The following is a 14,938-nucleotide window of genomic DNA, read 5'->3' as shown; positions in this document are numbered from 1 at the left end:
AATGTAAACTAGAATATCCCTAGAATATCCAGGATTTGGGTCATGTTAAATTTGAGATATGTATTAGATATCCCCTTGAGATAGTGAGTAAGCAATTTGATAGGGATAAAGATAAGAATTTTAGGATCATCTCTGTGCACAAGGTACATAAAGCCATGATACTAGATGAGATCCCAGGGAGAGAGGGACACTGATGAAGTCCAAGGACTGAATGCTTTAATGGCTGCCTTGTGTTCCATCTATGAATGAATCAAGATTTGTTCAACTGTTCATTATTAATGGATATACCTAATGTTTTCCAATCTTAAATGTCACCGGTCTGAACATTCTATTATTTACAGAAATATGGAATATATCTATAAGATATCCATCTAATTAGGTGGGAAAATGTGAGGCAAGTTTTAAACCCAGGTCATTCTGACCTCAAACACACCTTCTCAAACACTGTTTCCCTCTGATTTTAGACAGCAATGAGGTTTCTAACAATAAATGTTATAAGCCAACATTCTGGTCTCTTCAGTATCGTGGGGATAACATTTGTGCAGCCAAGAAATATTTGCTAATCAATTATATCTTGCAAGTACCATGCTGGTGCTGGGTGTGAAGTGAAGCAAGATGGACAGACTTCCCGACCTCAGGAAGCTAGTGCCCTAAGGAATCATAATAAGTTACCACAAGACATTGGGTGCCTAATTCATTGTGGACTCCCAATCACATTCCAGGTTCTCTTTCCACTTGGATACCGGTAGGATCAGAGGCCACGTTGGCCTTTAATGAAGAAAATGAAAGAGCCCAGCTTGTGTTCTTGTCCGGATTGCTTTTGCCGCTGGAGGATGGGAAAAAGCTCAGGAATTCCTGCAAGACCAAAACTTATTTTAAAATCACAAAGTAGTCCTGCATCTACAGAAATATTCCGTCATTGTCCCAAGGATACATTCTCCAGTGCATGGTGGGCTGCAATTGCCCACTTGTGGTTTTAAAGGCTCTTAGGATCCTGGAGTGTTTGATTTGAAACTGAGCTAGTCCTCCTTGGATGGGGGACTCACAAAACCCATTGTAGGAAAACGGTGTTTGAAGCCTGGGAATCAGAAAAAAAGCCTACGTTGGAAACCTGACCCGACTAAGTTGTGTGATCTTGGATGAGTCATGCAACCATTCCGAACCTCAGTTTCCCCTCTGTCAAATGGAGTGTGTGTGAGTTTATCTTCCCTGATCCCCCATTGTGAGTCTGTAGTGAGGGAATTTATGTGAGGGATAGCAGGAAGCCTACAGTATAGTCTGCAAAGAAGGATCCTCTGGGTTCCTCAGTTTTTACTGGACTTGTTTCCACATTCTCACACTTCATGTTAACATGAGGTGTTTTTGGAAGCAACCTAAATGTCCGCCTACAGATGAATAGATAAAGAAGATGTGGCACATATATACAACGGAATATTACTCAGCCACAAAAAGGAATGAAATTAAGTTATTTGTAGTGAGATTGATGGACCTAGAGTCTGTTATACAGAGTGAAATAAGTCAGAAAGAGAAAAAAAATACCATATGCTAATGCACATATATGGAATCTAGACAAAATGGTACTGATGAACCTAGTGACGGGGCAGGAATAAAGACACAGAATAAAGAGAATGGACTTGAGGACACAGCGGGGGAAGGGGAGACTGGGACATAGTGAGAGAGTAGCATTGACATATATACACTACCAACTGTAAAAAGAGATAGCTAGTGGGGAGCTGCTGCAGAGCACAGGGAGATCAGCTCTGTGTTTTGTGATGACCTGGCGGGGTGAGATAGGGAGGGTGGAAGGAAGACTCAGAGGGAGGGGCTATGGGGATATATGTACACATACAGCTGATTCACTTTGTTGTACAGCAGAAACTAACACAACATTGCAAAGCAGTTATACTCTAATAAAGATATATTAAAAAAATAAAAGACGAGAGAAAAAAGATATTTTTACTGCTCAACTTACAGAGAAGGACTGGATTCAACTTTAGGACAAATGAGGTATAGTTTACTATTCAAATTAAACATGAATACACTCAGTTTCCTTTTTTTGGCTACTTTGTCTAATTTATTGCTTGTGCATTTTAATTTGTTACCGTGTACAACAGTATCACCATAAACTAGTGTCCATTAAGTATTATAAAGGGTTATTTTAAAATAAAATGAAACAATTTACATTTTTTAAATTGAGATATACTTGACATATAACATTGTGTAAGTTTAATGTGTACAACGTGCTGATTGCTCCATTTATATATTGCAATATGATTACCACTGTAGTGTTAGCCAACACCTCTATCATACCACATAATTATCTCCTTTTTGGTAGTGGGAACAATTAAGATCTAGTGTCTTAGCAATTTTGAAATTTATAATAGTATTACTGTCTATAATCCCTATGCTGCGTTTTAGACCTCCAGATCTTATCTATCTACTGGTTGTATTACTGATCCAGATTCTTGGACTCTTTGATCAATAGAAATTAATAAGAGGCCAGACAAAAAAAATTTAGGTAGGCTTTATTGGGACTCCTGCTGCAGCAGGAGGGAGTGAGAACAAATAATGGATGCCCTTGCTTGCTCCCCGCTCCCTGAGGTGGGAGGCAAGCTGGTTTCTTAAATGGGGTGAGGGCAGGGGCAGATCACTGGGTTGAGTTGAAGGGGTGGCTTCGGCGGTCTGCCCACCCCCCTAGGTGTTGCTGGGTGCAGGGACCATACGCAGTCCCCTGCTTTTGCTCCTGGAATCTCTGAAGTTGCTGTTGGGTTTTGGCCTTTTTGTATCTTGTTGTCCACAGTTTGCCCCCAGCTACCCATGCTTGAAGTTATTTTTAGTCCCTTAGAGTTTTGTATTTTGTTGCTCGAGGAGATAATTGTCCAGGTGCAAGCACTGCAGTAAAGGGTCCCAGGTCCCAGCCTGTCTCAGTTGCAAATTTGTGCCCTTACAACACCTCCCCAATTCCTTCACCCCTCCGCCCTGATAATCATCATTCTATTCTCTGTTTTTATGAGTTTACCCTTTTTAGAGTCCACCTATAAGTGATAACATACAGTATGTCTCATTCTCTTGAATACACTTGTTATCAACAAATTATAAGTACCAGGCAGTATGGTCAACCTTAAATCCCCATTAGTGCCAATGGGGAATGGGGATCTTTAAACTGGTGTGACCATGGGATACACCTTCATCTTGGGCTCTGCACTCATTGTTGTGATTCAAGAAAGAGTTCCCCACTGGTGCTTGTGCTACCTCACTCTGTAACAGGGCAGGCAATTTCTCACAGTGGGACTGTTTCCCTTGAACTAACAGTAGAGACTTGGTCTCTCTGCTGCTGCTCAAGATTCACACTCAAAAAGTGGAAGTTTCCTCAACTTGCTCAGGGTCTGCATTATTACTGTTGCTAACTGCAAGTACACAAATCTGAGCAATGCTAAAATTTATACTGCTTTGCTCTCCTCTGCTGTAATCTGGCTTAGTCTTTTGTAGCCTCACAATATTTGTGTTGTAGATACCTGTTACTGCCTAGAGGAGTGTGGAGACCTGACATCTTCCATTTCTCTTTGCCATGTGGGTTTCTGGGATAGAAGTAATTAGACCACCCTGATTTCTCGCAGGAGCAGAACAGATTCCACGTTTAAGGCTACCTGACAAAGCATCCTGCAACAGATAGGAATCCAAGAATCTGACTTTCTGTGTGTTATCATCTCACACATCTTTCCACCCTGATTACATGCATAATGTTGTTTAATCATTTTGCAAACATTTGGATGTTGCATGCAAGGTTCTCATAAACCATAAAGTATCAGACAAATACAGGTTATTACATGCTTACTGGGGGCCATCTCTAATAAGAGCATCTGGTAACACAATTTAGCTATGTCCAAGGAATTCTTCCCAGATAATCACATTTTTTCTGGGTAGAGCTTGCTGAGGAAGGTCTTCTTCATGGCGTTCTTCAGCTCCTTGTTCCTGAGGCTGAAGATGATGGGGCTGAGGAAGGGAGTGAGGACTGTGTAGGTGATGCCCATCAGGGTGTCTCCTTCCAGAGACTGGGGACCCTTGGGCTTGAGGTAGATGACAGAGGCAAAGCCATAGTGCACGACCACCACGGTGAGGTGGGATGCACAGGTGGAGAAGGCTTTGTGCCGGCCCTCGGCTGAGGGGATTTTCAAGATGGCGGCCACGATGAAGGCATAAGAGAGGAGGATGAGGAGACAGCAGCCTAGCAGGGCTGAGATACACACCAGGCCCACACTCATTGCCACAATGGAGACATTGTCCCCACAAGCCAACTTCAGGAGAGGTGGCACATGGCAGCCAAAATGATGGATCACATTAGACCCACAGAAGGTAAGATGGAAAATGGCAGATGTCACCACCAACCCCATGACTGAGCCTCCAGCCCAGCACCAGGTCACCAGGCAGACACAGCCACGGGGACTCATGAGCACGTTGTAGCGCAGGGGGTGGCAGATGGCCACGTAGCGGTCATAGCCCATGACGGTGAGCAGGAAGGAGTGGGTGAAGCCAAACGTGAAGGAGGAGAACATCTGGCTGGCACAGGCTGTCAAAGTAATGGAGTGGTGGGTGGAGAGCAGGTCGGCCAGCATGCGTGGGATGACGGCAAAGGTGTAGAGGACCTCGGAGATGGAGAGGGCGCACAGGAAGAGGTACATGGGCGTGTGGAGGCTGCGCTCCCTCCAGATGGTGGTCATGATGAGCAGGTTCCCCAGCAGCGTGAACAGGTACATCAGCAGGAAGAGCAGGAAGAACATGAGCTGAAGGTGGGGGAAGGTGGAGAAGCCGAGGAGGATGAATTCAGTCACTGCTGAGAGGTTGGCTCCCTGCACGGAGGCTGTGCCTGAAGTGAGGTGTGACATGGGGAGGTCAGCTACTGGATGGAGGGAGGTCATCCGCTTCCATCCTTCCTGGTCCTGCCCAAGGGGCTGCTCCTAATCAGTGACAGGTAGATTTGGTTGAGTTCCTATTCTGTGCTTCCTATGATTTAAGCGTCTCATCAATGCAGTGGGGGAGGTGCTGTTTTTGTCATTCTGTTTTGAGTATCTCAAGAATACTCATTGAGAATATTGAAGTGAATCTAAGCAACTCGTTTAAGGTGAAGCTGTGAAAGGCAGAGCCAACACCGCAGAACCCACTGCTGGCTCTCCCCAAAGAGTCTACCTTGCTATCCCTCTAGGTTGCTTCCAACAGTGAAAATGTTCCTTCACCAGAACTTCCAGCTGCTGTGCTCTCCTGCTCCCTCTGATAAATCCCGTTCTTCCCAGAACTTCAGATACCACAAGACCCCTACCCCAAGGCTGCAACACTTTCGAGCAGTGTGCGTCTATAACTTAACATGAATCAATCAGATTTTCCCTCTGGAGTTATCCAGGCAAGGTATCCGAGGCAGGACCCTGTGTAGCAGTCGTGTTCTGGTTGTTTTGCAGATCCCGTGAGGCCCACCTCTACGTTCTGAAGCAGTGCGACACAGCCATCTGACAGAGGGAAGAGGGAGTCAGCTGACTGAGTTCAAATCCCTGCTCCGCCCACTGTGTACACTGGAGCACGTTTCTTCACCTCTCTGTACCTCCATGTCTCTCTACCTGCCTCAGAGAATGGTTGTGAGAACTAAAATAGTTATTTTTGGACCGTGGTCTGGAAAACAGTAGATGCTGCCTCCTATAATTAAATCAGTACATTAAGTGAGCAAATGTACATGGTCTGTGCTCAGGAAATAACTTCAATTTAATAAGATTTCAATGTCTCTTTATAAATAACGTACCTTTTTTTATGTGATTTTTTTTTTTAATTAGGCAATGTCAAGTTTAAAAGGCAGTAAACCACTAATCTACTTTTCATGCCTGTGGATGTGTCTGCTCTGCAGAAATCATCTAAATGGAATCTACACTATGTGGCCTGTGGGGTCTGGCTTCTTTCCCTCAGAACAATGCTTTTGAGGTTCATCAACATTGTAGCATGTATGAGAACGTCCTTCCTTCTCATGGCCAAACAATATCCCTTTATGGACAGACACATTTTGTTTATCCATGGACCCATTGATGGACATTTAGGTTGTTTCCATTTTTTCACTCATGTGAATAGTGCTGCTATGAACATTCATGTAGGAGTTTAAAGCACATCGGTGGTTACCAGGGGCTGGGGGAAGGGGAGAAAGGAGAGTGGCTGCTAATGGGTATGGGGTTTCCTTTGTGTATGCTGAGAAGGTTCTGGAACTAGATAGACCTGCTGGTTGCACAACATCATGAATGTATTTAATGCCACTGAATTGTAAGTTATAAAATGGAGGAAATGGTAGATTTTATGTTATGTGTATTTTGCCACAATAAAAAAATAAGAAAATGTAATGAATGCCCTATTAAGTGGGCTCGAGTCCTAAATCAAGCCCCTACAGGTTGAGAACAAAACAAATTGTGGGAACCAGAAACTTTGGTCCCTGGAGGCTGCATTCCCCAAACATCACTGTTTTCCAGAGTTTCTTGGCCTTCCTCCCTTGGAGTCACTTGCTTCTTTCCCTCACTTCTAAGTCAGCACCTGCTGTAGGTCCCCAGGAAGGTAGCCTCAACAGCCCCACTCAGTCCTGACACTCTGAGATCCTAGAGGGGGTGAGTCAATGTCAATGACTTGGAAACAAGAGCCTCCAAGAAGATGATGGATGAGATTGGAATCATGTGGGCTGTGCTCTCAGCTTCCTGTTGCTCTCCAACATCTAGTGCAAGGTTTCTCAATATTTGGTGCTGTATCATCCTTTGTTATGGGGGATTGTCATGTGCAATGTAAGGTGCTTAACAGCATCTCTGGCCTCGACCAGCTGAATGCCAGTAGCCCCTGCTCAGTAGTGACAACCAGAAGTGTCTCCAGACATTGCCCGTATCCCCATGGGGGACAAAGTCACCCCCCAGTTGAGAACCAATGATCTACGGAGTAGAGTTGCAATTCATTAGCTACTCCTTTTACCTGAATCTTGGTTCCTCCCCTTTTCCAACTGCCAAATACCTGTTCATCTTTAAGACTCAGCTTAAATGTCACCTGCTCTGTGCAGCCTTCCTGAACATCTCATCCCCAAACAGATTTATTCATTCATTCCTGTGTGCTTCCAAAACAACTCCTGAGTGAGTCTAAAAGTCCTTGCTTCTAACTTTTTCAGAACCATCATTATAATGTGTCATGTTGGAGATGCAACTGTCTCTGGCACTGGATATTTTTTTCTAGGTTTATGTAGTTTATGTATTCTTTTTAAAAAAAAGTATTTAAGCAAAGGAGTGTGGGCAATTCCTTTGGAGAGGAAGGGAATAAGGTCACTTTTATGCAAATTTCTTCTCACTCCACAGGCAAAGTAGGTGTTGAAGGGGCTCTAGAGAGGCCAGGTAAGAGTTGGAATCCTGGGAACACTTAACATGGGAAAAGGTGTTCAAAGAACCTAGACTAGGAAAGAAATATCCCTGAGACTAAACAAGGGAGCCTTAAAGTTTCCCCAGCTGTCATCCTCCACAGTGATTGTTAGGGGGCTTCAATTTTATCATGAAATCAATGATAATTTATGAGTTTCCTAGGTGGTGCAGTGGTTAAGAATCCATCTGCCAATGCAGGGGACACAGGTTCGATCCCGGCTCTAGGAAGATCCCGTATGCCGCGGAGCAACTAAGCCCATGCACCACAACTATTGAGCCTATGTGCTGCAGCTACTGAGGCCCACATGCCTAGAGCTCGTGCTGCACAACAAGAGAAGCCACAGCAATGAGGAGCCCGCACACCACAATGAAGAGTAGCCCCCACTCACCACAACTAAAAGGAAAGCCTGCGCACAGCAAAAAAGACCCAACACAGCCAATTAAATAAATAAATAAATAAATAAATAAATAAATAAATATAAATAAATAAATAAATTTATTTTAAAAAATGATAATTTACAGTTTCATTCAGGACTCCTCCATATTTGTTGTTCTTCCCTTCTGACACTTCAGAAACCAAAATCTGTTTTGTAACTCCTCAAAATCTTTATAATACATTAGTTTTCTGTGTACAATACATTCGTTTGCTGTATATAATACATTAGTTTTCCTCTGTAGACTGGGTTTCCAAGGTGGAACTATTTGGCAATCATCTTATTTCTGTCTGGTACTGGATTTTGAGTTCTTGATGAGAATATTTACCCTTTATTGGTCATTGGCACCTGTGCTCATGCACTTCTTGTTAAATCTTTACCTCAATATTATGAGGCACCTGCTACAGTCCCTGTTTTACAGAAGTGGTGGCTACATCCCACAGAGGACACATCACTTGCCCAAGAGACCAAGTCTCCTGAGTAAGGGAGCCAGGATCTGAACCTACATCTGAATGACCCCAAAGCCTATCTTTTCCTAACCTCTCTGTTATACTCACCATTTACTGCTGGCTGCTAATGAGTGTCAGAGCCACGCCCAGGACCAGAGAGTTGTTAGCTTCACCATATCAGACCATCCACACTCTCCCTCCCTGTATTAATTAAGATCACAAAAATCCAGAGCCAGGAAGAAACAGAGAGAGAGGAACTATTGATATAAGAAGACAGGAGCTCACCATGTCCTGGGAGGTGGCCCAGGGCTGCATATACACCTTCTGGGATGATGGGGATACAGAACCCAGCTAAGATTGGTGCCTCTTCATTCTGGGAAAAGGCAGAACTATGGGGACAGTAAAAAGATTGGTGGTTGTCAGGGACTGAGGGGGAGAGAGGAAGGGATGAGTAGGTTGAACTCCGGGTTTTTTTAAGTTGGTGAAACAATTCTGCAGGATGCTATAATGGTGGATGCATGACATTGTGGCTTTGTCAAAACTCATAGGATATACAGCACCAAAAGTGAATCCTAATGTAAATTGTGGGCTTTAGTTAATAATACTATGTCAATATTGATTCAGCAACTATAACACAGTTACTTCACTAATGCAGGATGTTTGTAATAGGAGAAGCTGTGTGCAGGGAGTGAGGGTATATGGAAATCCTCTGCACTATCTGCTCAGTTTTCTGTAAACCTAAAACTGCTCCAAGAAGTAAAGTATCTTAATTTTTTAAAGTAGAATAAAGCCTGAGAACTATGATGGGTGTGGGTCCTGGATGGCAGAGAATTAGACTAAATTCTCCTGGGATTGATCCACCAGAGAACACCTACTGCATTCCTCTGTAAGTAAACTGAACAGCCTCAGAGAGAGAGTGCAACCTGGGTATCTGGCACTTAGAGGAACCCACAGAGGGGCCAGCTCCCCACCCAGGAATTCAGGGCTCAAGTCTGTCCATGGAAATATTCTGTCTACATATGGCCCTGGGGCAGGGCTTTTCCAACTTTAGCATTATGGACATTTAGGGGCTGATAATTTTTTATGGTTGGGGCTGTCCTGTGCATTATAAGATGCTGAGTAGTGTCTCTGTCACCTGCTAGATGCCAGTAGCATCTCCCAATTGTGACAATCAGAAGTATACTCACACATTGTCAAGTGTCCCCTGGTTGAGAGCTACAGGCCAGGTCTGTGTTGTATCCACCTTGCCTTACCTGTCTGCTCCCATCCTGGTCTCTCTTCTCAGTGAAACTGTTTATTGTTCCCTCTCTGCATCCTGCCTCCCATCTCACCATCTCCTGCCTCCCATCTCACCACCTCCTGCCTCCCTTTTCTCTCCCTGTTTTCATCCTTGATTCTTTACCATCACCACACCTGTCCACCCTGGTGCCTCCCTAATACTCTACATTTTCTGAGGGTGACTGGAGCCTCTCAATCCTGTATCCTCTTGTCTTTTTTCTCTGCCTCCCCCCAATCATTTCTCCCCATTGGGTTTCGGCCAGAATAGAGAGGGGTGAGCTGTTAAAAGTCAGACATGTGTTTTGGGTAATTTAGAGCGGGAGCTCTTCTCTCTGCAGTTCAGTTTCCTCACTTGTCCTGCAAAACAGTCATCACATTACTTTGAAGCCAAGAAGTGGAGCCCTGCCTTCTGTTCCCACCTCATAGATTCAATTTACACAAGGAGTTTTATAAACAGGGAGGCTTCTCCAAGTCTGTGGCAGCTGCTCCTTCCCCAGGTCTCTCCTGGTCAAGTGGAAGGGAGGGAAGATGACTCACCTGTGGCTCCGGGCTCTGCACCTGTTTCTGCCTCACTCCAACTGAAGCCCTGCTTTGATGTTTCGCTGTAGGTGAGGGCTGCAAGGCAAGGATCCTGCCCCCCTGAGCATGCCAGCTGTGTGGGGGGCTTGCCTGAGACTCACCACCATTACTTATGCTGCCTCTGCTCCCTGCCTGCTGCCTTCTCTCTCTGTGGTCCCACTCTCTCTGCATCTGCCCTCTGGTACAGGGACACAGAACCCCTGGGGACGCTAGGAGGCATCGGGCAACCTCAGGGAGATTGTCCTCACTTTCCCTCCCTCCCTGCCTGTCAGGGGTGAGTTAATTATCTGAGTTTCTCAGGGGCTTGAGCAGAGTCTAACACTCTGTGAATTTGAGATTTAGGACTCTGGCTGCTGCTATTGGCAGGAAGGCAGCCCTTTGACTGCCCGCTGGGACTCAGGAGGCTGCCTGATGTTCCTCTCCACCTGCTTTCTTCCCCATTCAGATCATTTTCCCAATTAAATGTCCTCTAAAATGTTTTTTTTAAATCAATAAGCAAATATGTTTCTTCTTATTAAATGTTTGAGATGCTACAAATAAGGCTAAAAGTCATACAAAGGCTGGAAAAGCAGTTCCTATGATGAATGTGAGGGCATCCTCACAGACCTTTGTATGCACGAGGCGTGTGGACAAACACCAACCCATAAAATAAGAGTACTGTTGTGGGGTTTTGTTGAGCTTTTTCTGGTTTTGTTCTATTTTTGAGGTGAAATTCACATAACTTAAAAATAACCACTTTGAAGTGAACAATTCAGTGGCAGTTAGCACATTCACAATGTTGTTTAACCACTGTCTGTATCTAGTTCTAGAACATTTGCATCACACCCAAAAATGGGAGATCCCATCCCATTAGCACTCCTCCTCCCCCCAGACCCTGGCAACCACTCATCTGCTTTTTGTCCCTATGATTGTGCCTGATCTGGACGTCTCATATATATGGTATCATACAATATGCAGGCTACAGGGTCCGGCTTTTTCACTCAGCATAATATTTTTGAGATTCATCTGTCACATAGCATGCATCAGTACTTCATACCTTTTAATAACTGGATAATATTCCACTGTACAGCTGGACCATATTTTGTCTACTCATTCACCAATTGATGGGCATTTGGGTTGTTTTCACCATTTGGCTATGTGAGGAATGTTGCTATGGATATTTGTGTACAAGGATGTGTTTGAATTCTTTTAGTTTCTTTGGGGTATAGTCCTAGGAGTGAAAATGCTAGGTCATATAGTAATTCTATATTTAATTTTTTTAATTTTTATTTTATATTGGAGGATAGTGGATTAACAATGTTGTGTTAGTTTCAGGCGTACAGCAAAGTGATTCAGTTATACATATACATATAAATGTGTCCTTTTTCAAATTCTTTTCCCACTTAGTTTATTACAGAGTATTGAGCACAGCTCACTGTGCTATATAGTAGGTCTTTGTTGGTTATCTATCTTATTTTATTTTTTCCTTTGATTTTTCTCTTTTTTTAATTAATATCTATTGGAGTATGATTGCTTTACAATGTTGTGTTAGCCTCCACTGCACAACAAAATGAATCAGCCGTACACATAGAGATACCCCTTCCCTTTTGGACTTCCCTCCCATTTAAGTTACCACAGTGTATTAGCTAAAGTTGCCTGTGCTATACAGTATGTTCCCATCAGTTGTCTAGTTTATACATAGTATCAGTAATGTATATGTGTCAGTCCCAGTCTCCCAATTCCTCCCACTGCACCCCTTTCCCCCTTGGGGTTATCTATTTTAAATACAGCAGTGTGTGCATGTTGATCCCAAACTATATTTAATTTTTTGATGAATGACTAAGCTGTTTTTCATACTATGTGTTTTAACACAGGTTTGATTATCCCATAGGTACCTTTCTGCAACTTGGCTTTTTTACTCATCATTTTGGAGTGATACTTATGTTAGTTTATATAGTCCAAGTTTTCTCAACCTTGGCAGTGTTGACAAACCCACAGCAAACATCATTCTCAATGGTGAAAAACTGAAAACATTCCCTCCAAGATCAGGAACAAGACAAGGACATCCATTCTAGCCACTACTATTCAACATAGTTTTGGAAGTCCTTGCCACAGCAATTAGAGAAGAAAAAGAAATAAAAGGAATCCAAATTGGAAAAGAAGTAAAACTGTCACTGTTCACAGATGACATGATACTATACATAGAAAATCCTAAAGATGCCACCAGAAAACTACTTGAGCTAATCAGTGGATTTGGTAAATTTGCAGGATACAAAATTAACACACAGAAATCTCTTGCATTTCTATACACTAACAATGAAGATCAGAAAGAAAAATTAAGGAAACAATCCCATTCACCATTGCAACAAAAAGAATAAAATACCTAGGAATGACCTAACTAAGGAGGTAAAAGACCTGTACACAGAAAACTATAAGACACTAATGAAAGAAATCAAAGATGATACAAACAGATGGAGAGATATACCATGTTCTTGGATTGGAAGAATCAACATTGTGAAAATGACTATACTACCCAGAGCAATTTACAGATTCAATGCAATCCCTATCAAATTACCAATGGCATTTTTTACAGAACTAGAACAAAATATCCTAAAATTTGTATGGAGACACAAAAGACCCTGAATAGCCAAAACAATCTTGAGGGGAAAAAATGGAGCTGGAGGAATCAGACTCCCTGACTACAGACTATAGTACAAAGCTACAGTAATCAAGACAATATGGTACCAGCACACACACAAAAAAAAACAGAAATATAGATCAATGGAACAGGATAGAAAGCCCAGAGATAAACTATGGTCAACTAATCTATGACAAAGGAGGCAAGGATATACAATAGAGAAAAGGCAGCCTCTTCAACCAGCAGTGCTGGGAAAATTGGACAGCTACATGGAAAAGAATGAAATTAGAACACTCCCTAACACCATACCCAAAAATAAACTCAAAATGGATTAAAGACCTAAATATAGGACCAGACACTATAAAAATCCTAGAGGGAAACATAGGAAGAACACTCTCCAACATAAATCACAGCAAGATCTTTTTTGATCCACCTCCTAGAGTAATGGAAATAAAAACCAAAATTAATAAGTGGGACCTAATGAAACTTCAAAGCTTCTGCACAGCAAAGGAAACTATAAGCAAGATGAAAAGACAATCCTCAGAATGGGAGAAAATATTTGCAAACAAATCAACAGACAAAAGATTAATCTCCAAAATATTTAAACAGTTCATCCAGCTCAATAACAAAAAAAACAACCCAATCAAAAAATAGGCAGAAGACCTAAATAGGCATTTCTCCAAAGAAGACATATGGATGGCCAAGACGCACATGAAAAGCTTCTCAACATCACTAATTATTAGAGAAATGCAAATCAAAACTACCATGAGGTATCACCTCATACCAGTTAGAATGGGCATCATCAGAAAATCTACAAACAGTAAATGCTGGCGAGGGTGTGGAAAAAAGAGAACTCTCTTGCACAGTTGGTGGGAGTGTAAATTGATACAGCCACTATGGAGAACAGTATGGAGGTTCCTTGCAAAACTAAAAATAGAGTTGCCATATGACCCAGCAATCCCACTGCTGGGCGTATACCCAGAGAACAACATAATTCAAAAAGACACATGCAGTCCAATGTTCATTGCAACACTATTTACAATAGCCAGGACATGGAAGCAACCTAAATGTCCATCAACAGAGGAATGGATAAAGAAGATGTGGTACATATATACAATGAAATATTACTCAGCTGTAAAAAGGAATGAAATTGGGACATTTGTAGAGACACAGATGGACCTAGAGACTGTCATACAGAGTGAAGTGAGTCAGAAAGTGAAAAACAAATATCATATATTAACACATATATGTGGAATATAGAAAAATGGTACAAATCAATTGGTTTGTAAGGCAGAAATAGAGACACAGATGTAGAGAACAAGTATATGGACACCAAGTGGGGAAAGCAAGGTGGATAGGGGGGGAATGAATTGGGAGATTGGGATTGCCATATATACATTACTAATAAGAAAAAAATATCAAATTGTACACTTTAAACATATGCAGGGGGGCTTCCTAGGTGGCACAGTGGTTAAGAATCTGCCTGACAATGCAGAGGTCACGAGTTCGATCCCAGCTCCAGGAAGATCCCACATGCCACGGAGCAACTAAGCCCGTGTGCCAAAAAAAAAAAAAAAAAAAGGAAACATATGCAGGAAAATAAAAAAACAGTTTAATAACAAAATATTTACCTTCATAAAAAAATAAATAAATATATGCAGTTTATTGTATGTCAATTATATCTCAATAAAAGTTCTTAAAGAAAAAAAAAGAAATAACACATGGTAACTGGTCTTATTTTGGTGATCATTTTACAATATATATAAATATATCAAACCACTGTGTTGCACACCCGTATTTTAAATTCACTTACAAAAAAGAATTGTACAATATTCCATGATGTGAACATATTCATAGACATTTGGGTTGTTTCCTGTTTGGATTTCCTATGAATGGCATTAATGTGAACATCTAGCACATGTCCTTTAGCAGGCAATACTTATGTGTTGTTCCATTGGGTCTGTACCTAGATGTGTAATTACTGAGTCATAGAGGAGATCTATGTCACCTTGAATAGATGCTGCCAATCAGTTTTCTAAGGTGGCTGTACCAAGGAGCTGGATTCAAGCACAAGCAGCATAGTCAGATTCTTGTTTATAGAGAGCTCTTTCTGGCTGCTGTGAGGGGAGTAGGCTGCTGAGGGCAGGGGTGGATGTGCGGAGATACAGG

General features: G+C 42.3%; 1 protein-coding gene across 1 annotated transcript; it reads right to left on the bottom strand.

The window, feature by feature from the left end:
* Positions 1-3,905: 3,905 nt before the first annotated feature.
* On the bottom strand, positions 3,906-4,847 carry LOC130837075 (olfactory receptor 10H1). The gene has a single exon (XM_057709853.1). It carries the CDS (start codon positions 4,776-4,778, stop codon positions 3,906-3,908), a length of 873 nt encoding a protein of 290 aa, XP_057565836.1. The 5' UTR covers positions 4,779-4,847.
* Between the last annotated feature and the right edge of the window lie 10,091 nt (positions 4,848-14,938).

The sequence above is a fragment of the Hippopotamus amphibius genome, chromosome 15 (assembly GCF_030028045.1).
Source record: "Hippopotamus amphibius kiboko isolate mHipAmp2 chromosome 15, mHipAmp2.hap2, whole genome shotgun sequence".
Taxonomy (NCBI): Eukaryota; Metazoa; Chordata; class Mammalia; order Artiodactyla; family Hippopotamidae; genus Hippopotamus; species Hippopotamus amphibius.
The sequence above is the reverse complement of the archived record's forward strand: the minus strand, read 5'-3'. Positions and strand labels throughout refer to the sequence as shown.